The 24,430-nt window shown below is 40.7% G+C and overlaps 1 protein-coding gene across 2 annotated transcripts in view; it reads right to left on the bottom strand.

Annotated features, from left to right (window-relative positions):
* Nucleotides 1-1,701: 1,701 nt before the first annotated feature.
* Nucleotides 1,702-24,430, bottom strand: part of GEN1 (GEN1 Holliday junction 5' flap endonuclease) — a 911,226-nt gene continuing 888,497 nt past the window's right edge. For both annotated transcript variants that reach the window (XM_044064875.1, XM_044064884.1), the window contains exons 13-14: nt 15,464-15,613; nt 1,702-3,870 (exon numbers count right to left, since the gene is read on the bottom strand). In XM_044064875.1, the coding sequence (XP_043920810.1) occupies nt 2,336-3,870; nt 15,464-15,613 (1,685 nt within the window). In that variant the 3' untranslated portion in view covers nt 1,702-2,335. The remainder of the gene's footprint in view (nt 3,871-15,463; nt 15,614-24,430) is intronic.

The raw sequence follows: 24,430 nt of genomic DNA, 5'->3' as shown, positions 1-24,430 counted from the left end.
TTCATTAGAATAGTCGGAAGAAATAGAATCGTGTTCAAAAGATTCATAATCAGTGTCTTGCCTAGACCTCTTAGAGGGGGGGGGGGGGGTTGGCTACCCCTGATCAGAGTAATTAAATCTTCAGCCATTTTGATCATTTGTTTTTTAGGCATAGGGGCCTGCACATGTGGCCCAGGCGTCGGTTTTTTAGACATAGATTTAGATTTTGACCTTAGTTTTGAAGATGGCATCGATCTAATATACAAATCTGTAGGCCTGAAAGCACCCTCAGAAGCCGGTGCCTGCACAGCTGCTCCAGACCCATCTAAGGTAGAGACATCCGCGGGTTCCATAATTGAAGCCTCTCGTGGCATACCGGACTCTGAATGGGTCTCAGTAGAGGCCTGCAAATCAGAAGTAGCGGGTATCAGGGGCTGCGAAAGTGCCTCACTAAGTACCGGCTAACCGGCGACTGGCTTAGGAGAAGCATCATCAGTTTTGGACCTCGACGGCCTGTCTCTGTCTTTTTCTTTGCGTTTTTTAGGTATTCCGGTAGTCAGATTGCTAACTGACAACATTTCTAGATAATTAAAGCATGAGCCAAAAAATTTGGAAGCAAAAATATACCGACGTTTAATAATGCGTTGATTAAATTAGCACAAAACCGACAGCAAGGTACATTGTGGTCAGGGCCTAGGCAAGGAATACAGTACAAATGAAAATCCTTATGAGGTATTTGCTTCCCACAAGTAATACAATTATTAACTTTTACTGACATTGGTAAGGAGCAAGAAAAAGTTTCCCCAACGGGGGTACTTAGCTTTTAGTTGAAGACTTTGGTTCTGAAACTCGAAAACGAAAATTTCAGGAGTCGGTCGACCGGCACTTGCGAACTGCTTCTGCTTCGGGCACCGCGCTGCAAGAAAGACTGATGTAATGGCGTTGGCTGCATGTTTTATACCCCTGACGACCTGACGTCATGGAAGAAGGGACAGCAACCAACGCAGGACCCAAGACTTTGTTAATCAGGCCGACTGAGGGCAACCTGCCAGCAGATTACCCAAATGTAATGACTGCAACAGTGAAACACGAAGAACATCAGTGAGTTTTAAGGGCAGGGTGACAGAAAATGAGAAATTTTGTAAATGATTAATTATGACTGACATCTGAACAACCATGAAAATTAGCCATGGTATCAATGAAGGGTTTGAGACATCTTAAAATGCGGCCATTAAAGCAAAGTCAGGTCTGCAAAACAGCTCATGTTCTACATTTCTGAGACACAAACAGATTTTAACTGAATCACAATGAAGGCCATCATAATGTGAATCTCTGTCAGTGCTTCTTCATTTGCTTCTGCTCCTCCTAGGTAAGAACAATCAGAAAAATTAGCATCTGGTATATGTGCAAACAACCTTGATAGCACCCCCTGCAAACTTTATTATAATATAGTAAGCACAGATAATTAAAGCACCAAATCTGCCAAATCTAGCTGTACTAGAATAAAACAGCATTTAAAAAATCCAAACACAATGTTTTATATATCCTGCAATATTATGGGACTAAAGTCAGTTTGGTATCAGCTTCAGCAGTGAGAACTTACATTTGATATGCTGCTTTTTGGAAAACGTGATGTAATGAAATGCACCTTATCTACAGAGGACTGTACCTTTGCACTGAAGAATCACTTATGCATCTAAATACACATATAAAAAGGGAGACCAATGTTCACCAAGTTTATTCTTTAGACATTGTGTAACAGTTTCAGATATGTGAAATGGAAACTGGGAAATACAAGGCAAGACAGTTTAACTCCCAAGTGACAAAGCCCCATGTCACCATGCCATGGTTATTTACTGTTTGCAGAATATGTCCTTCTATGTGATAAAAATACATACAGATATTAAAACAAACTGTAGTATTTGTCACCTGCATAGTGTACAGTTACCTGTTTTACTTTCTTTTCAAACACTATACTGTTAGAAAATGGAAGGTGCCCATAAGGAATAAAAAAAGTTTTTTTTGCCCCAGAGGAAGGGGGTGGGCTTATGCCCATTCATACAGGACTCTCGCTGTCTCTGTTTATTTTTTCATGAAAGATGTGCTCAGGAGTCAGAGGTTCCCATAGTGATTACTAATACTGTTCACTTTTATTTGGCCTAATACAGCAGCGTACATTGTAGTTATTTCTGTACAATAATAACTTTAGCAACTACCCCATAATCCATGTAAGAGAAGTTTGTAATTAAATGCATCTGATTTACAAACTTCACTATCATCAAAACCTGTATGAGAAGTAATGTACAGCATTCCACCCATCAAGAGTTAAGTTATTTGTCTTAAGCAGTAATCACTACTAATGCTGGAATTTTAGCTTCAACCTTTCAGAGAGAGGTAAAGGACTATCTGGAGCATCAGAATCATCTGTGTCACTTTGCAGCACCTTTAAATTATTCTGGAAATAAGAGGATGGAAGACCTTCACTTCTGAAATTAAAGGTCTGAACATGATTATTTTCACTACTTCCTGTTCTATTTTTCTCAGACAGATCTGCCAGTTTCACAGTTAAGCAATCATTTTTGAATTCAGAGTATGTATTAATTATTTTTTCAGAATCTTCAATTTTATGAAGATGTTTCAATGCACGCTGGTCAGTTTTTGCATTAGCAGGGCAGGATTTATCACTGAAAAGTGAAGTACCTTTTTGTTTAATTTTTTTGTTAAGCTGCTCTTGCATTACATGACAGATGTTTTCTGTGTCACTGTCATCACTAAAAGGGTCACATTTGTAACAAACACTCCTTTTAATAACAGCTTTACTTTCATTTTTTACTTGTTTTTCATTATAGTCATGAATAATGGCCTTAGGCTGTTTGCAAACTAATTCTAAATTAACATCCAATGTGTTGGAATGTTTTTCTTTTAACATCCTCAACTTACTGATAACTGCAGCTGGGTCTGCCATTCTTTCTGAAAAATAATCTTTTTGTGTGGAACCAAATTTAACTTTAGGAGGGGGGCATTTTTGATTCAGGTCTGAGAAAACACTTTTTAGGCAGGCACATTCTGGTGCAGTGTCTTGAACTTTCTGACTATTAGATGGAATCAGTTTAATGCTGCACGTTTGTTTAGCAGGTGAACTCTGCGATTTAGTACTTGATTTCCCGTCTCCTTTTTCTGCCACACAAAAAAGTTCTGTCCTGTCTGAATAATCAGTATCAGATAGGTCGATTTGATTCTGCGAACGTAACTCTGATGAATTCTTCCACAAAAGTTGCTCTTTTAAAGGTAGTGTTTTGGCTGATGGCAGCAAATGGTAGTCATAACAATCTTCATTATAGTGAGGTTGACTAGACAGAGATGCCAGCTTGCTACTGACTGTTGAAGTACATCCTATTGTATTAGACACCACTTGCTGCGGCTGGCTGTTCTTAGGATGTAGGACTTCAGTTAGACTTCTCTCTGAAGTAACACTATTTTGAGAAGATGTGGACAATGGTGTACTGAAGGATGTTGATTCCCAATCAATGGCACTCAAATTCAGCTCTGAAACAATTGCAGAGACATTGGGAGACGTCTCGCTAAGGAAATCCTGATCCTGTGATGAGGCAGAGTAGTAGTCAGAAGTACTTAGCTCAGGCTTGTTGCAATACTTGTCAGTATTGTCCTGAAAGGGTTTATCTTTACAGGAAGAAGCCGGCCTAGGCTGAACAGCAGAAGATTTCAAGGCACTTAGTTGAAGAGATACGGTTTCACAGCAGTAATCTATGGCGCAAGAATAGTCTACAGAACAATTTTCAGATGCTGCATTTAAGTTCATCTGAGAAAGTAGCAAGGCAACAGCATCATCAGGATCTTGGGATTGTGCGGGTTTTGACTTGCTATGTTTGCCTGTCAAAGCAAAACAATAAATGTAATTAATGTTCTGGTTAAAGTACACAGCACTTATGACTCAAATATTAAACATGGATGATTTCTATGGTAATGATTTGATCAGTATTGCCTGTTAAGTGTATCACTCTTTCAGAATGCTGACTGTTATGTGCTATGTTACATGTGATTCTTCAAACATGGGGAAAATGTGTTGGTGGCCACCATAACAATTATACATGAAATGAAGACCAAAACTGCAACTTATCTCACAAATAAATGAGTAGTACATTTTCAAAAGTAAAAATTATAGTAACACAAAACATTTATGTCTTTGCAAGGCTAACAACTGTGCCACAATAAACAAACGACAGAGATTATTTAGCTATAGAAAGTTTCAAAGACATGCTTCTAGAGCGTTTCAGCTGAAAATTGGCTTTGTTCTAAGTCTGAATTTCCCAGTAAAGAAATAATAAATAAAATAAATAAATATAGAAATAACTTTACTATGCTATCCAATTTATATCCATGTCCAGGTGGTTTTAAATGAACATGGAGGAGCTATAAGTACTTCGCATTAAGCTCCTAACACTGCCAACATTGTCCCTATTTGTCTCTTAAAATTAGAAAGCAACTACGAATGACTTAGCATGTTGAAGTCTTAGCAAATAATATAAATAGGAGTCTTTAATGGGTGATGTTCTATATTCTCTCATTCTCTCTCTGAATGAAAACTATCTGTGCTCCTGGTTTAAAAAAGTATTTTGGACAACAAGAAAAGATTATGGATTGCACTGAAGCACTAAAAGTTAGAAACTCTGAATAAACCTATGACTTTTTAATTCACTCCGTAAAAGCTAACTGATGATTAAAGGATCCATTTTACCTAAACATCTTCTGCCCTACAGATAGAACTTCAACTTGAGTTGTTAGAAAGCCTTACTGCAAACATTTGCAGTGCACTCCCTGTGGTAAGGACCATCTTTTGCTAGTGAAAAATGAGTAGTCTGCATTTGTATCAGAAATTCAAATTTGTAAATATTTATTAAAATTCATCACTTGGCTAAGGATAGCTTCTGCACTCAGACTGGGAATGAAATCTGTATGAAATGACAGAACTGCATCCTTTCAAAGTCAGAAAAGAATGACAGTAAACAAAATTACACTAGTGTGCTAGTAAGTGCTACATGACAATAAAAGCTTCTACGGTAATCCCCATCAAAGGTGATGTGTGTGGTACAAGTCCTTACTGGTTAAACAGTTAAAAGAACCATCCCTGGAAACCTTTTCAAACAAAACCCAGGCATAACGTTCAACAATCAAGGGCAATGGCAAACACAACATACAGAACATAAGTGCCAGCAGGGTTAGCATACATGAGTAACGTGGGCAGGCCCTCTCCCCCTTCCTCATATGTGTTAACCACACTACCCCTGCCTCTAACCCTACACATTACTAAAAACCCTTTCTTGAACAGTTCAAATACACAAGACAAAAGGACACAGAACACACACACAAACCGAAACATGCAAAACCAATAAAGGCATCCCCTTACTTATCCTGCAAACACTTGCACATATACACTGACCGCTACAAACTTTTCAAACTTTGATTTTCCTGCACACTCTTACTTACCTATTCTAAGCTTCTTCTCCCCACAAAAACTTTTCAATCAAATGTGCAGCAGATTGTTGTAACACACACACACACACACACACACACACACACACACACACACACACACACACACACACACACACTCTCTCTCTCTCTCTCTCAATCTCTCTCTCTATATATATATATATATATATATATATATGTGTGTGTGTGTGTGTGTAATTCATTTCATAAGTAGAAAAACTCTGCTTTAGATCAAGGTATAGTGTGATGACTGTTATCTTCTCTCTTATCAATGATATATATATATATATATATATATATATATATGTATATATATATATATATATATATATATATATATATATATATATATATTTTTTTTTTTTTTTCATGGCGATTGGTAAATTAACTGGAGCCATTTTTACAGACCTGAAGGCAGCCTTTGAATGTGTCAGTTATAGTTGTTGAATTCAAAAACTAAAGACCTGCCATTTCTAACTGGACGTATGTCACTTGTTTAATAATTATCCATGTAACAGATGCTTTGGCATTACTACGATTGTTGACAAACTACCACAGATCCATGTCCTAAAGGAGTCCCTTAAGGCTCAGTATAGACCCCACTGCTCTTCTAATTTTTAATAATTTATTACTTCACATACCAGACCTTAACTGTCTACTTTATACTGATGACACAGTTCTTGAAAGAGCTATTAAACTCATGAATTAAATTACTACAAAATGATTCCTCTATGCTCTGGACCTCGCTACTTCAAAACGGACTATGTCTAAACAAAAATAAATCCACAGCAATGCTACTAGGCACAGCTAAGAGATTGTCTCAGGCCCATCATTTAGTCATTACCAAACTACAGGGACTCTCCCCCACCGTAACCAAGCAGAGATATTTAGGAGTAACTACAGGTGACTTTTCCTTTTCTGCCTTATCTTGAGGTGTAATCCCTTAAAGTTTTAACAACTAAAAGCTGAGTATAAGACATATAAGACATACTATTTGCTAACAACTGAGTCCAGAAAAACCACTACAATTATAGGTTCATAGGTTCATAGGTTTATACTAGGCTATCTGCCCTAAGGCATTTATAAGCCTAGCCCAAATTTTTGTGGCTTACGCCACCCCTTATATGAAAAAATACTGTGCCCATTAGTTTGTTGTGCCTCTGTCCAGCAGTGACACAGAGATGATTCCCGGGGTAAACCTACGATCTCCCATCCACAGGTCTAGATTTCTCTTGAACAGAGTCAGCGAGGTGCTCTGCCTCACATGGACCGGCATTTTATTCCACAGCATAGGGAGTCTCTGAGTGATAAATCTATCCCTCTAGCACGTCCTATTTATATCCGTGCTAAGGTTTAAGTCGCTTGCTCTAGTGGTTTTGGTGGATTTGGATTTTTTGAGGTGGAGCATGTCCATTAATTCCGGGTTGGACATGGCCTTGTATGTCAGGCACATGTCACCTCTGAGCAGACGGTATGCGACTGAATAGAGCTGGAGTTTCTTCAATCTGGGAGCATATGACAGATTTTGGAGTCCCTTTATCCTTTTGGTGAGGAACTTTTGGGGTCTCTCCAATTGCTGCAGATGTCGGGTGAGATACATCCCGAATGGGGCATTGTACTCGATCATTGGTCTGATAAGTGAAGAGTACAGGGGAACAATGACCTCACTAGATCTGGATGTGAATCCCTTCATGATCAGGTGGGCAATGTAGAAGGTCTTTCTAACCACTTTAGCAATGTGAGTGTCAAAAGAAAGGCCACTGTCAACCTGGGTCCCCAGGTCCCTGATAACCTCTTCTGTGCTTAGTGGATTGCCACCTATATGGTAGCTTGGGGTTACCTTGTTTTTCCCGAAGGGTATGACTATACATTTTTTGGCGTTTAACTTCAGGCCATGGCTCTGGCACCAGCTATCTGTTTCCGTGAGTCCCTTCTGAAGGATATCAGTGTCTGATGCACTTTCCACTATGGCACCCAGTTTGCAGTCGTCTGCAAACTTTGTCAGCCAAAGTCCTCCTATGTTGGCCTGTACTTCTGAGAAGTAGATGCCAAACAATAGGGGGCCAAGGACCGAGCCCTGTGGGACACCACTTGTGACCGGCTTGGAGTCTGACACAGTGCCAGCAACTCTAACCCTGTGGGTTCTGTCCTTAAGCCAGTTTGCAACCAATCTTGTGACATATGGGTTTACATTTAAGCTGGTAAGTTTTTCTACAATACCTGAGTGGGGTATTGTGTCGAAAGCCTTTGCAAGGTCAAGGTAGGCTGTATGGACTGCCTTTCCCTCATCAATGGCCTTGGTGACTGTTTCGAAGAAGTCGACCAAGTTCAAAAGGCATGATCTTCCCTTGACAAAGCCAAACTGGGTCGGGTCCAATGTCTGCAAGTCCCCTATATCTTTGTTTATGAGCTCCATTATGATCCTCTCCATAGCTTTGCAGACTAGACTTGTTAAGCTTATGGGGCGGTAATTACCAGGGTCCGTAGAGGTGCCTCCTTTGTGGAGTGGGACAACAGTTGCCGTATGCCACTCCTTGGGCACGTATCCTGTGGTAAGGCTGAGATTAAACAGCTGCCTTATGTGCGGGTTTAATTCCTCATTTAGCTCGTGTAGCACACAGCCGGGGACACCATCCGGTCCCATTGATGCTGTGTTTTTAGCTTTAGAGAGAGCAGCTTTCACCTGCGCATTTGAGATGTCCGGGAGGCTACACTCGGCTGGGATAGTTATCTCTCCTTTAGGGGAGAGGGGTGAAGTTTGCACTGAACCTGTCTGCCAGTATGTTGGCAATGTCTGTGGGTTCAGTGATTTTTGTATAATTTTGGACTAATTCTGAGCATATCTGGGAGTTTCCACCCAGGTTCCTAACATAGCTGAAAAAGGCCTTATGATTGTCCTTTGAATCCATGGCAATTTTTCTCTCAAAATTGGCCTTAGTTGATTTTATGAGTGCTCGTATTTTTTACTAATAATGATCAGGGGTGACTTCCCTTTTATGGATTTTGTTCTATCATGTAATAGCTTTTTCCTCTTATTGTAAAGTTTGTTAATGGCTGGGGTCCACCAGACTGGACGTTTGCCCTTTGTGGAAAGAGTCTTGGTTTTATTTGGGATTGCCTGATCCATGCAGTCCTGGAGGTGTTCATAGAAGGCATTTGTAAGGGCTTCCGCAGCTTGGGTTGTGGTTTCCACTGGCTCAGGGGCCTTGAAGGATACCACACCAGTCTTGAGTAGTGTGAAGTTTGCTTTAGAGAAGTTCTTCACTATGGTCTTTTTTGTTTGGGGTGGGGGCGGGATGTGGATTTCCAGTGAGATTAGTTTATGATCAGATCTCACCAATGAGGGATATACTTCCGGTGTGGAGCATTTTGTCCCCATGTTTGTGACAATGAGATCTAGTATATTTTCTCCTCTCGTGGGAACAGTGACTAGCTGTTCCATGGCATTTGAATTTATGAACTCCAGGAACTGTTGGGCTATAAAGTTAGGGCTTGAGTAATGTTCCCAGTCTATATTCGGGTAGTTGAAGTCACCCAATATGATGGTGTTTGGAGATACATTTATACCCTCCAGTGTCTTCAGGAAGGCTGTGTGGGGTTCCTGAGTTTGAGAGGGTGGCCTGTAGCATGCTACAATTTGTAGAGCAGTTTTGCCTATGGTTAGTTGCACCTGGATGGTTTCCGAAGCTTCGTGCGTTGCCACCAACCTGGAGGTGTGGGTATTCTTTATGAATATGGATACACCCCCTCCTTTTGTGGTGTGGTCCGGGTTTTGGGGCCGGAACGCATGATATGAGGTAAAACCTAATAGTGCCGGGTGCTCTCAGGAGCCTTGAACCAGGTTTCAGTTACAGCACAGACATTGATGTTCTCCATACTGAGAAGGGCCTCGAGTGCGTGCATTTTGAGATTTAGACTTCTGGCATCGAGCAGCATTACCCTCAGTTTCTTCCCATTTTTGTTTTCTAGGGTGGTAGGTTTAGAATTTGAGCCTTGCCTAAAAAGGCACTATGGGGTGGCAAGAGCCTTAGCCAATATCCGGAATCCCAGGGGTGACAGGTGCAAGCCGTCCCTTGCAAAGCAGCGTGGCTTGTCAAGCATGTCATCCCAGGCAGACAGACACTGGATCCCCTTTGAATGACACCAGACATTAAGCCAATTGTTAAAGCTGATCATCTTGTCTCTATATTGTGGCATCATTCTTGGTGAAGGAAGGATACTGCTCAGGGTTAGGGTCATACCTGCCTGGGCTACATAATCAGAGAGCTCCTCTATGTCTCTTTTCATGTAGTCCAGGGAGGTACGTCTCAGGTCGTTCACACCAGCATGGACAATGACTGTGTCATATTTGTACTTGCCGTGGAGTGACCCGAGTGCTTGTGTTATGTGGTGGATTCTAGCGCCCGATAGGCAGCTTACTGTGATCCTCTCCTTGTTCAGCCTGGTGAGTGGGACGTCAGTGTGTCTGACTATGGAGTCACCTATAACAAGTATGTTTGGTGTTGTATTTGGCCTTAAGGGCTGTGACTGCTTTGCACACTGCTTTTGTGGTTTATGTGTTGCTTGTGGGGTGTCTTGAGGTAGCAGTTGTTTGGGTGTCTGCTTTGGAGGCCTCTGCTGTTTAGGTAAATTTTTACTCAGAGCCTCCGAGTATGTCTTTGTGTGTTTATGTGTTTGATTCAGTGGAGTGGTAGCATTATGTGAGGCTGGTTTTGTGGTGTGTGTAGTTGCCTTCTCCTCCTGTCTGGTCTTGCCAGTCCTGAGTTGAGAGAGCTCAGCCTCCAGTTTGGCTAAATAGCTGCATCTCTCACAAGTATTTGTGTTATGTGGGAGGAGGAGAGGGTTGTCTGTGTACATGAGGCAGTTATAACATTGCCTCAAGATTCCCAGATTCACCAGCTGGACCGGAGAGAAGATTGACAACTGACCTTTGGACATGCTAGAATAATATTGGGAATTCCTTAATTGAAAACAAGGGCCAGTGGGGAGTGAGGGTGTAGTGCTTTTAATTTTTAGTGCTGACTTATATAATTGCTTTAGTGAGCAAGTGCCAGGTAACTTGAGTGCAATGTGTTACAAGTAACTAAATGCAAAAACGACAAACAGTAACTTTCTTTCAAGTGAAACAAGGAAATAAGTACAGTAAGCAATGCAGATATCACTAGTGATCCACAGAAGCGCTGAGAAGTTGCGTTTTAGGTGGAATTAGCTTCCAGGGAAATAACAAGCAAACAAACAACAAGCATATAAACAAAGCTAGATTCAGCAGGCCTGGATCTAGTCTATGCTAGAGCAAACAAGGTGAACCAATTTCAGTAAGATACAGTTCAAATATTCAGGCACTATAAACCCTTAACCAGAAATTCCCAGCTCAGAAGGGCAGAGTCCAGCCTCTTCTCCCACAAGAGTGCAGACCACGAACCTTCTTAATGTAAAATAACTGGCCTGAAGCCCAAGTGCCTAAACCAGAACTAATACACTTGGACACTGGGCTCTCAATCAGCAGTTCCCAACTTAGAAGGATGAAAGCTACCTGTCCTGCCACCACAGTGCTTACCACAAACCTTCCTAATGTAAAACAACTGGTCTGAAGCCCAAGTGCTTAATCCAAAAGACTTGAATGACAGCTACACTTTAATCAAGTTACAACCAAGCAGTAATAAATACCATTGAATACTTTAGAGAATGTCTGGATTAGTGCTCAAGTTACACAAACAAAGCTAGATCCAGCAGGCCCGAATCCAGTCTATGCCACAGCAAACAAGGCGCACCAACTTCAGTAAGAAACAGTTCAGATATGCATGCACTATAAGCCTTTAACCAGAAATTCCCAGCTCAGAAGGGCAGAGTCCAGCCTCTCCTCCCACAAGAGTGCAGACCACGAACACTCTTAATGTAAAATAACTGGCTTGAAAGCCCAAGTGCTTAAACCAGAATTAATACACTTTTAGAATAACAGACACTGAGCCCTCAATCAGCAGTTCTCAACCTAGAAGGATGTAAGCTACCTGTTCTGCCACAACAGTGCAGACCACAAACCCTCTCAGTGCAAAACAACTAACTGGTCCGAAGCCCAAGTGTTTAAACCAAAAGGCTTAGAATGAGTTACACCAAGCAGTAATAAATACAATTGAGTATTTTAAGATGATGCAAAAGTAAAAAGAAGTAGGTAAAAACACAAGTACAGTAAAAGCAGATGAAAATTTTTTTTTTTTTTTTTTTTCTGAACAAGTGCTGAGATCAAGAAACAGATTTGAGTGCTGAAACTAGGAAACTGGCTAGTTAAAAAAAAAAACAAGCTAGAAGGCTTCCCTCAAACACAGAAGGGCTTGGGGGCTCAGAAGCCTACAAATAGTCTGTACCACTTAACAAGAAAGGCAGGAAATAAGCTTAATTTTTTTTTTTCTATTTCCCAGATGCTCTCTTTGTACACAGTAGGAGTGCCTGAAATCAGAATATGATCTCACTGCACTCAGTTGAGTGAGCAAATGAGATGGGCCCAGAGGCAGGCTGAGGGGCGGGCAGTTTCAATGCCACTAAGATTCTTAGCTGGCCAAGCTGAAGTTTTAAAGCAGGAATTATTTCACATGCACCAGTTTAAATATGCAAGGACAGGAAATCAAAGAATGTGGCTACCCCCACACCTGTAATTACTAGCAAATAACAAAATTCAGCCAACACTAGCTTCAGTTCAAGTTACTGAAGAGCAGAATAATTCAGTTAAAAATTCCTTCAACACTCAAATTAAATACTGTATTTTTTTAAAAAAAGAGCAGATAAAGGTACTTAAATTCTCTTATACGTCCAGTTGAATATAACCAAGTTCTTAGCTGGCCAAGCTGAAGTTTTAAAGCAGGAATTATTTCACATGCACCAGTTTAAATATGCAAGGACAGGAAATCAAAGAATGTGGCTACCCCCACACCTGTAATTACTAGCAAATAACAAAATTCAGCCAACACTAGCTTCAGTTCAAGTTACTGAAGAGCAGAATAATTCAGTTAAAAACGTTAACGTTCTTCCTCCTAGACTAGAATACTCTTCTGCAATTATCTCTTTACAATCTCATCAAAACATAAATATCTTGCAAAAGCAACATGATAAAGCTTATTCATCTTAGCCCCTGCAATGAAACTATAACAAATCAATCTGGCTACCAGTACAAGGCATCCTTTCTGTTAAACATATTCAGTTTCAGACTCCTTAATAAAGAATACTGCCCTCAGCTGCTAACCACAGTAAATTAGAATCATCCAATATCTCTCTAGAAATTAGGATGAAAACCTTCTCTACAAACCCCATTAAATTGTAGTAATGGTTAAAAATACAAAACTGTGCACAGCACTTGGGATATTTTTCCTGTTTCCCTGGCTAGTTTTACTCAGATTACTATTCGCCAACTCTTACAGACACTTTGCTTCCTAATATTTTTGTAGTTTATTGCTTCTACTCCTACTGCATTTATTTCCTAAACCCTTATTTTCCTCCTTCGTGCACACCCCATCACTAACTACAATTCTTTCTCTATTTATCTTCCTGCTCACAATGAAATTCTCCTTTAATATCTCTCATTTTAAGCTACATTCTCTGTCTGTAAACCACTAAACTCAAAAACATCCCAGTTTGTTATTTTCCCTGCAGTCATCATGCTATAAAAACATTAATTGTTACTGCATGCTATTTCTCTATTCAATAATTAGTTAATTAATGTTAATTTCTCTCATTTTTTGTGTCAAAATCTTATGTTCATGTAAGAAATATTTAAAATATTTAAAAAGTATGTAACTAAGCTCATGTACAGATGAGTTTACTCTGCAATTATAAATGTACATCATGTGTAACTTAAATGTGGAGCTTTGCTCCTCTGGTCCTCCACTGAAAATGGGTCTTGCCCAGTCAGACTTTTCCTGGTCAACAAAAACTAACAAATAGACTTCCTCAAAAAACAAGGTATACAACCACTTATACAGACTTTAGAAACATTCTCAAAAAGCACAGCCAGCAGGAATGTAACTGCTCTTGCTTTGATACCTCAGGATATACTAAATACAATAAATTTCATCCCTCCAAAAATTCTCTATTTAATATTATTTAAAAGAGCAAGGTCTACCTTCTAAACTTAAAGTGTGCTGACTAAGTTCTCACTACCTATCCCGTTACCACAGGATTTAGCCTCCTAACATCTCTAAATACTACTCTTGATGTTCCTATTATCTCTCCTATTCTCCTTTCCACGCATCTCTCCCCATCTTCACAACTAATCCTAACTTTCTCCAATCTACCCTTAATCTACACCTCCCATCCAAATTCTCACACTGAATGGACTATTAACATCTCTGAAGTACCACTAAACTTTAATCCTTAATATCTCTAATTAGTTATGTCTTCTAAACATGCGCATGTGATTAATAAACCCATGGGAAAGCACATGACGCTTAAAAGTCTGCCTATTTTTAATCTGCTAATTTCTCTTTAAACTTTTTTACTCAAACTCAGACTTCCAAGACGCTAGACACTAGTGGTTACATCTGTTGCTCCCTCAGCACGTTCAGTTGTCAAAATATTAATTGTCTTGAAAACAAATTCTCCTAATTGTATATATATTGCATTGATAAAAAGTTTACTTGTACAGGACTAGCTACACTATACTGAAGTATCTTGTACATGCCCAGGGATTTGTATAATGACTGCTGTCTTGTACCTGCTTAAGTGCCTTTTATAATCCGTTGATATATACTCTATGTGATGTGTACATACAAGTGTATGTTTTAGTTCACAGCTATTGTTAATTTTATTGTGATATTTTTTTAATGATATTCTGGGTCATGCCTGAGAATGCTCAATGGACTTCTGCACTTATCCAGTTAACAAATATAAAAAAAAACAAATCCTTTACAGTGCTAGCACTTCAAATCATCCATTGGGATGACGGTCCCATTTCCAGGACAGATATCTTCAAGAGCCCTCATCTTATGTTCAGGAATTGAGGACAAATGTTTGGTGCTAGATGGCAGTCATCTGTGTTTGACTTGGATTTTTTTCCTTATATGCCCCAACCGTCCTTGATTAGGCCTGCATGCAGAATGTTCAATGTATCCAAACCTGGCCTTACTGTGATGTCTACTTCAAAACAATGAAAACCCACATTACCGAAGACATCATCACCAAGATGACATCGCTGAAACCTGCCTTTAAAGAAGGGAACACAATGCAGAAAGATTTCACAGGGTAAGTAACCAACTGGCCACTATTTAACAATGAAACACACAGCCCTACCTCAAACCCACCCTGTTGGGGGGGGGGCTATGCCACCCACACCTCCCAGTGTGGGGGGCTGCCCCCAACTAAATATACTAACTCTGGGATCACACTACAGAGGGGGAAAAAGGCAAATTTCCCTTTGTTGGCCTCCTAGATACTTACCCTGTGAAATCCTTCGGCATTGTGTTCCTTTGTTAAAGTCAGGTTTCGGTGATGCCGTTTTCGGTAATGTGGATTTTCGTAGTTTTGAAGTAGAACCACTGTGACATATTTATGCAATGAATATGCCATCTCAGTGTGCTCTAAGAAATTATGGATAGCCACACCCACAGCTAATTTCCTAGTTTTCAACAGACGACACACACTCAGCCCTAGCTCTTTATGTCTGCTCCTTAGCCATACTCAGACACTGATCATATGTGCGAATGTCAGCGCTCCACCATCAATGGCAAAGGATCTGACTTATTTCTGAAATACAAAATTCAGGCTAACTAATCTTTGCTGGCAGACAAATCTGTCAACTCTCAAAACAAACTGTATCTTTCATATTTTACACAGATGTTACAAATTCCTAATTCTGTTCAATGAAATATAGATCCATTTCCTAGAAAAAAGAATGTCTAACATTAAGGTAGAAATTAATGGTCCCATAAATAACATCAAAATAAAGGCAAAATTGACTTTTTGTGATGTAGAATCAGGAAATACTTACTGGTCATTTTCTTTGTTTCAGCATCTGCTTTTTCCTTTTGGAATGTAACTACAATATCTGGATATGAAGCTTCAAAGAGCAACTGTTCCTCTACAGTTGTAACAGAATCCTGGCAATCCTTAGGCAGTGAATCTGAATAGACGTAATAATCTGCAGAAAAAAAAAATTAATTATAGACTGTATTTTGAGAAACAAGCTAAACAGCTGAAAATTTTAAAAATTTAAAATCACAAAATTGACAACCTTCGTCCCCTCTTTCTTAAATTAGCTGCTCACTTAATAGCCTACCCTGTTTCCATTTTGATTAATAGATCTACACAGGAATCTACAGTCCCAGACATATGGAAATCTTTTTGCACCATTCCATTACACAGACCTATTGCTATCCTTTCCCCACTATCTAAGCTCCTAGAAAAATGCACACACACACAGTTACTCACGGACCTAATAAATGAAAACCTCCTAACCCTCATTCAGCATGGATTCAGACCCCATCATAGTACATCCACTGTCCTTCTATCCTTTACTCATACTGTTGCCGAAACCAGAGACAAAAATCTACTTGTTTCTTGTCTCTTTCTTGACCTCTCAAAAGCTTTTGATAATGTCTCTCATTCTAAACTTCTGGATAAACTATCTGATCTCAACCTATCCTCTTCTACTATTAAATGGTTCTCTAGCTATCTCATTAACAGTAAACAGTCAGTAAGATGGCAGTCCACCTGCTCCCCTTTCTTACCCATCAATAATGGGGTCCCTCTCAAGGCTCCATCCTTGGCCCTCTACTATTTAATGTTTTCATCAACCAACTACACACCGATACAATATGCGGATGACTCCACTCTTATCACCTGTTCTGACAACATTTCTAATCTCCTCCCTACCACTCAACAAAGCTTTCTGTCTGTAGAAAAATGGCTAACTGACAACAAACTAACACTTAACCCCTAGAAAACAAAACTTTTACTCGTTCTTCCCAAATCCTTCTCTCACCTCAAAACAACCTTCACCATTTCTTCTCTTAATAACACCATCATTCAAGCAGACCCACATACAAAGCTTCTTGGTATTATAATCGATGACTAATTGAAATCTGATACCCATATACAACACTGTATCAAAAAGACAAATCAGAAACTCGGCTTACAATACAGATATAAAAAATACCTTGCCCCTGACTCCAAACAAACTTTAGCTCAGGCTTTCCTCCTTCCTTGTCTACGATACGCCTCTCCTATCTTTACACAATCCACCCTTTTAGTCAAACTCCGTCAAACCTATTACAGTGTTGCAAGATTTGCCAGTAACCAACGTTACAAATCACATCACTGCCTTGTTTCAAAACAACTTCGCTGGCTAGATTTTTCCCCAACACCTGCTTCTCTCCCAGTTGCAACTCACACACTCTCTACTTTCTAATCCCATAGCCTGTCCCTCACTCTCCTCCCTAATTTTCTTATACAACCCCCCTCCCATACTCTCACTTCTTTACAAAAACAGTATATACCAGGCTTGGAACAAGCTTGCCCATAACATCAGAACCATTACTAGCACAAATCTCTTTATAACCAAACTCAAAAATGTCCTCCTAAATACTAGTGCCTGCCTTTGCCAAGATCCCACTTAACCCCCCCTGCTCCCCCCACACCTTTGCTATCTCACTTATTGCTGCCTAAGCTGTCTTCATTGACTCCTTTTGTAACCTAAGTGTAACGTCAAATGTGTATACTCATCTGTAGATCTGCCTGTAAATTACTACAAAACATTTCTTTTTTAACTAAGCATTGTAATTTACAGTTTTCTTTTTTGTCTAAAATTTGTACTTCCTGTAATGTACATTTTTTCTTTTGAAATGTTTTCACAAATTGTACTGTCCTGTATTGTAATTTGGAGATTTCCTGCTCGGGTCTCCACTGAAAACGGGCCACTGGCTCAGTTGGACTAACCCGGTTAACAAATGACAAATAAATAAAGAATAATAAATAAAAGTTGTCCAAGCCAAATAGAAGTTTATCTGCAAGTTCATCATCTAATTAGTTTATAAACACAGTTACAAGCACATGAAGCACAGATATGTAAGCATACTGACCACAGCAGTGTATTGGTGAATATCAAGATCACTGTTGCAGTACAATTCATTGCATGTGCCAACAGAGAGACATCTGCTCCTTCCAGACAGACCTGCTAGGGCACTAAAAAGTCTGACTCCACCACACTGATGACATCAGTGTGATATGTGACAGTAAAGGGCACAGCAACCTGAATCATCTGCTCCTTTTCATTAAAACATGTCTTCAACAAGTGTGCCTAAAAGCCCAGACGAATCATGGAATAGGTGATAGTAAGCTTTAATCTCTCCAGCTGCCCTTGGAGGGTAGGGCCTGTAAGAAAAGAGCACTCCCTTCTCTCATCCGGGGAAGGGGACCTACCTCAGGCAAGAAACCCCAGCCTCATTTCCTAATCCTATACACAACCTCTAGAAGAGGAGGGTGAGCTATGGAAACAAAGAGGGAAGGCGGAGGAAGTAAATATATACTGCAGCAGTAATTCTATCGTTTGAACATTTACTGTTATGTGTATATTCATACAACTGTGCTAAATTCATCATAAGGATAAATGCTGCAATATAATTCTTTATACATGAAAAGTTCTTTAAAGCAGTTTGTTGTCCAAGAGGTAGCTGACCCTGGAATAGAAGGAAGAAGTTAAATTGTACCTTGATAAACTGCAGTGACTACATCTGCCCTGCTTCTGTACCATATGTACAATTTATAAGGCATGGAGAATTTGTGAAGGGTGGTCCAGGTCACTGTTTCACAGATAATTCTTAGTTGACACATTTTTAAAGAAAGAAGAGGCAACAACTAGGTTTGTGTGGATAAAGGTCTGCTTTGGTTTACTGACATAAAAAGACAGAAGTAACTGTAGGAACTGTTTATCTGATGTTGTCAATTTTCATTCATTCTTGATGAATGGGACTCAGTTCCAACCACTTGAAACCAGCTCGGCAGTTATACAGCCTATGCTAGCTAAAAAACTCTCAAGCTAAGACTCTACCCATAATGCCCCCCTCTCTCTATTACCCCAGATCTCATTTGCCGCTCTAATAACTAGAAGCATCAGCGGATACTCTCTAGCTAAGAGCTTTAATTACATACATAGAGGGACGGTTGGCATAATGATTAAGGTATTTACCTTATAGACACAAGGTGCAGGGTTTGATTCTCACATGGGGCAATTACCTAGGCTTAAAATGATCCACAAAGGCAGTTGGCCTAGTACTAATCTATGAATTTATACATTTTCTTGAAATCTGTTCTCTTTGTTTGTTAAACTAGTTATAGTTTTATAGTTATTTTATTGCATGTCTGTAAATCATTCTACCCTTCTTACCTAATGGTATTCCGGATTACTATTGTTGGTAATCCCCCCCCCCCCCTTTTTACCTCTTAGATAATCTATTTAGTACCATCGTTGGTATTTCCCCCTCTCCTCTTACCATTTTTTTGGTATGTTTTCCTATCATTGTTAGTATGTTCTCTGTTTGTACTGTGTGTGTGTGTGTGTGTGTGTGTGTGTGCGTGCGCGTGTTTCTTCTTAAAGATGGCGGAAAAGCAGAAAGGCACATCAGGCTTTAAGCAGTGCCAAGACTGTGGAAGAAAGATGCCCAATTCAGTTGGGCATCTTTTGTGCGTCTATTGTTTGGGTGCACCCGATTTAGAGACTAATTGCAAGATCTGCTAGGGTTTCAGTGCTAAAACTCTGGCAGAGTGCCAAAATAAGTTGAGTTTGAAAGGGTTATTATAGTCCTCCTTTGATGAAGTCCTGTCTAAGCCAGAGTTCTCAAAAATCGAACATAAATAGAGAAGTCAAGTCACTCAGTACCGGGCTCACCATCTGCACCGGATTCCAAAAGACAGAAGTCTCTGGTTCCATCAGTCTCTTTGGAACTTAAGAGTAAAGTTCTAAAATAATTGCAAAATGGCCTTTGGCACAGGTAGTCTTGTCCCCCTCGGTGCCAAAGGCTTCGTCACTGACTTTGACAAACTCGGCACCGACAGTTTCTTTGGCACTGACCATGGTAGTCTCAGCACTGACAATTTCATCGGCACCAGCATCCTTGATATCCTTGGTCCCGACTTCTCCTTCTGCTTCGCAGCATATGGTGCCAAAGCTAGAAACATATGCATCTGCCAGAATAAGATATTCCCCTTCCATGGACCTCTTTCTGGGTCAGCTTCCCAGTCCATTTTTGGATAGGCCAGAGACTCCCTCAGGGATGTCGGTCCCTTCAACTAAAGTCTTTCCGAAGTAGATGTGGTGAGATTAGTAGATCAGCTTTTTGTGACCAGGGGGCTTCCAGCGCCCGCTCAAACCTCTCTCCCCTCTGCAATCAAGGTTTTTTCCTCCAAGAACTCCTCCTGATTTTCCTCCTCTGACCTCCTTTTTACGTTCGGAGCTCAGCACTTTGATTACCCCAGTTCCAACTGTTAAGGTGCCAACAGAAGCTGCTTCTTCGGTACCGAGTTCGGCTCTGATGTCTTCGGCTCCCTCGAAACTGACAGACTCTCAGGACCATAGCTTGGTTCTGAGGGCTCCAGTACAGTACCGATTGTTTGCTTGGAGCAGTCCTTGGCTCTTATAGCTCTGACCCTTTCGGACTCTTCCCTGGCTCCTGTTTCAGAGGGCAGTCCTCCGGAGCAGGGTGTGACTCCGGTTTTGAGGTTGTGTTTCCTGGTTCCAGCCTTCCAGATCATGGACACAGCTTTAGCCTCAGCAGGCTCTCAGCTGCAGCCATCTACCTCAGAGTGTCACATACATGTACCCTCTGATTCGCAGCTGCCACCATCTCTCACGTCGGGACAGTGGGCACCAAAGCGGCAAGACATCCCTGTTTAGGGCCCCTCTTCTTTGTAGTCTTCCTCAGAGATTCCCACTGAGGAGCCACCCCATAAAAAGACTTGCAAGAGGAAGTATCTAGATTCTCCAGAAGAATCTGTCATGGAAGACACAGACTACAATGAAGGGAAGGGTTCCCCCTGGTCAGCCCCCTGAAAAAGTCTCATTTGGGGACATCCTAGAAATCTTAAAACAGAGGGGTGATTTCAAGCCCTCAAACCCATCCTCTGAGGAATCTGTGTTCTAGCAGGCTTTCGGTGCTCAACCATCTACTTCCTGGGTGACCCCACCAGCTGACGACCTTATTAAGCTTATTGTTCAGTGGGCATGGAAGGCTCCTGATTCCATAGAGATGATCCCTCAAAGACCAGACAAAATTTTATCAGTGCCAGAAGACCAACCACATTGGGGAAAGGGTAGAGCAATAGATGCCATGGTGGTGGTGGCGGCCACCGAAAAGGAACTTGCCGAGGAGAGTTCTACCGTCTATCCTCCTCTTGGATGATGGACAGGTTTGGGAAGCGGATGTATGCAACATCAACCTTCGCTCTTAGGTCCTTGAATTTCATGGCACACACCACTAGACTCCAAAGGGATCTGATAAAGGAGCTATCAGATACCCACGCCAGAGCTGTGTCTGACCAGAAGCAGGATAAAGTTGCCTCTCAGCTTGCCACCCAGGAGTCTATATCAAACTCGTCCATGCGGCTCATTGCTCATGCAGCCGAAGGAATGACTAGGGCAGCAGGTTCAGGCATTGCCATAAGGCGCCATGCCTGGATGCGCTTATGTGACTTTGGGGAACCTTTTAAGTCTTCCTTCATCAATACTCCTATTGACAGATCTTCCTTGTTTGGCCCCAAAGTTAAAGACAGACTAGCCAGGTGTGAAAAAAATGGAAAGACCCTTTCTATTGTGGGCATTTGTTTCTCTACTCAATTATCCTATTCTAGGAATCAGTGGAGTGGAAAAATGTGGTTCAAAAAGTCCCACAGGCCTTTTCAGAACACATGTGATGAATACGCCTCTCGGGGCAGAGGGAAGAATTCTAATTGAAGACACCCTCCCCATGGCAGAGGAGGTCCACGGAATGAGGGCTCCAAAAACTCCTTCTCTGGACAGTCATATCAGCGTTCTCGAATGCAGGCCCAACTGCTTATCTGTGGAGCCAGTCAGGGGAAGATTTTTGCTGCAGCAGACAGCCTGGCCTTTGATATCTTCAGATTCTTGGGAGCAGAGAATTATCACCAGAGGTTACCACAGCCCCTTTACTCTCTTCCCAAAGTCACCAAAAAGAGTCCCCAATGTTCCACCCATTCAGAGAGACCAAGCAGCCATAGAAGTCCCACCAGACCAAAGTGGATCCGGATTTTATTCGAGATTCTTTTTAGTGCCAAAAAAGACAGGGGACTGGAGACCAATTTTAGATCTCAGCCTTCTGAACAAGTTTGTTCAACAAACAAAATTCCGGATGGTCATGGTTCAATCTATCCTTTCCTTTCTAGAGGAGAATGATTGGATGTGCTCTATAGACCTTCAGGACACCTATTACCACATAAAGATGGACAAACACTCCAGAAGGTTCCTTCTAGTCCTTCCAGTCATTTCCAGTTAACAGTGCTGCCCTTTGGTCTCATCACAGCCCGCAGGGTGTTCATCAAATGCATGGCAGCGGTAACAGTTCACTTGAGGCTATGTAGATTCCGAGTGTTTCCACAGCTAGACAACTGGCTCGTCTCCGCCCCCACCAGGTGTCTACTGCTTCAAGCCACAGACTTCATATTTTACCTTTTCCAGTCCTTGGGCATTATGATCAACAGAGAGAAATCCCACTTGTAGCAAAAATAGGTGAGGCAATGCAAACAGCAAACAAACCAACAATTTATTCGATAGTAAGTGCTTTCACAGTAATCATTACTGCTTCATCAGACATTAAAAACCTATCGTGATTAATTGAATAACATGATTAATTAATCAGACACAACTTCTTAAAGTCACATAACATACTTGCATCTGAAGATACATGCAAAAAGAGGCAGAGTCAGACCTGATTGTATGGAACATTTCCAGTAAGCTGTTATTGAAGGGTGAGCTACAGATTCTCAGTAAGGGACTTACATTTATACCTTCTCAGAAGACGGACATCACAGATATAATATTTGATTTGAAAACTTTTCTGATGTTAGTGACTTTAAAAAGCATTTTTGAAACTGATAATAGCCATGCTATTAATGACCGTTCTGAAGTTTGCATGGATGTTTTTTCTAAACCAAGTTCATTTGTTCCCAATAATAATATTGTTTTAACAACATTTGAGAAAGCATGCATTGATGATATTTATAAATTATTTTACAATGATGTTAGCTTTCATAGAAGTCACTTTTTTAATATGACAACTGAAGAGAGAATGGCTTTGTTTGACTTACAAAATGATAAATCTATATGTGTATTCGCCCAGCTGATAAAGGGGAGGCTCATTGTAGTGATGGACCGTATTTATTATTTTAATAAAATGAGAGAATTTTTGAATGATACAGAGATATATAGCAAGATAACCATGATTGATGTAGAAAAAAATGGTTGTTTGTCTTTCGGCTTTTTCCCGGTAAGGGGTCGCCACAGCAGAACTCCGGTCCGCTAATGATTGGCAGTAGAATTTTTACGAAACGCTGAGGTGCCAGCTCGATGCCCAACCTTCAACGAAGGCACGCCCATTTTCGCAAGCATGTCTTTCGAACGCTACCCAACTGCGGAGAGGACATGCAGACTCCACACAGAAGGCACTCCCAAGCCAAGCCGAGAATCGAACGGCTGTGAGGTAACAACGCAAATGCCGTATGTAGAAAAAATGGTACATAGTATAAATTGTGCTTTAGCTGAATGTTTGACACTAGGTTTGATAGACTCGTAAGTTGTTACAATATTTTACAGTTCACAATCCAGTACTACTACCAAGTATACAAGGTTTACCTAAGGTCCATAAGAATGCTGAAGATCCACCAATGAGACCTATTTTTTCGGGAGGGGGTTGGAGCACTGAACCATTGTCCATATTTTTAGAGAAAATGTTTAGACCCTATTTAGATTTATATGAGGTTGCAGTGAAAGATACTAAAAATTTTGTCAGTGGTTTATATAAATATTGCAAAGGGAAACTATCTACAGGTATTTTAATGGTTACAATGGATGTTCAATCCTTGTTTACTAAAATTCCAAATTTAAAGGGCATAGAGATGTTAAGATCCTTCTTACAGAAGACACAACTAGATGGAAGTAATATTGACTTGTACACCTTTCTGATGGAGGTGATATTAGAGCACAATATTTTTGTGTTTGATGAACAGGTGTATTGGCAGACGGATGGCGTAGTTATGGGTACGTCATGTGCCAATAACTATGCCAACCTAGTCATGGTGGTATGGGAAAAGCAGTACATATTAGAAGGCCCATATAGAATGAAAGTGAAGTTATACCGTAGATTTGTAGAAGACCTTTTCGTTTTATAGGAAGGCAATGAAGAAAGTAAGTTGTCTACACTTACCATAAATGTAGATGTTCGAATGTATTCACTATTGCAGTCATCACATTTGGGTTATCTGCCTGCAGGTAGCCCTCAGCCAGCCTGAATACCAGAGCCTTGGGATTTCTGCATCAGATGCTGTCGCTTCTTCCATGACGTCAGGTCGTCAGGGGTATAAAACATGCAGCCGATACCATTACATCAGTTTTTCTTGCCCCAGATGTCAGGTGCCTCCAAAATAGGAAGCAATTACATGGTATGTAATACCCACAGCAAAAAACAAACACCAATGATATAAGACATGCCAGACAAAAAGGATAGGAAAGAAATCAAGAGAAGTCAGGGGGCTGGAGGGAGGGTAACCAGGACTGCAACAGTGAATACACTCGAACATCTACATTTATGGTAAGTGTACACAACTGTACTATGTTCTTCGTGTTTCACTGTTGCAGTCATCACATTTGGGTTGATTCCCAAAGCTAAGGAAGGGTGGAGGAAGTTATGAAGCATTAGGGCTGGCAATCAAGCCCTGTACGACTGCTATGGCA

This window comes from Protopterus annectens, chromosome 1.part0 (genome assembly GCF_019279795.1).
Source record: "Protopterus annectens isolate FY-2018-M chromosome 1.part0, PAN1.0, whole genome shotgun sequence".
Classification (NCBI taxonomy): domain Eukaryota; kingdom Metazoa; phylum Chordata; order Ceratodontiformes; family Protopteridae; genus Protopterus; species Protopterus annectens.
This window is presented reverse-complemented; position numbering and strand designations above follow the sequence as displayed.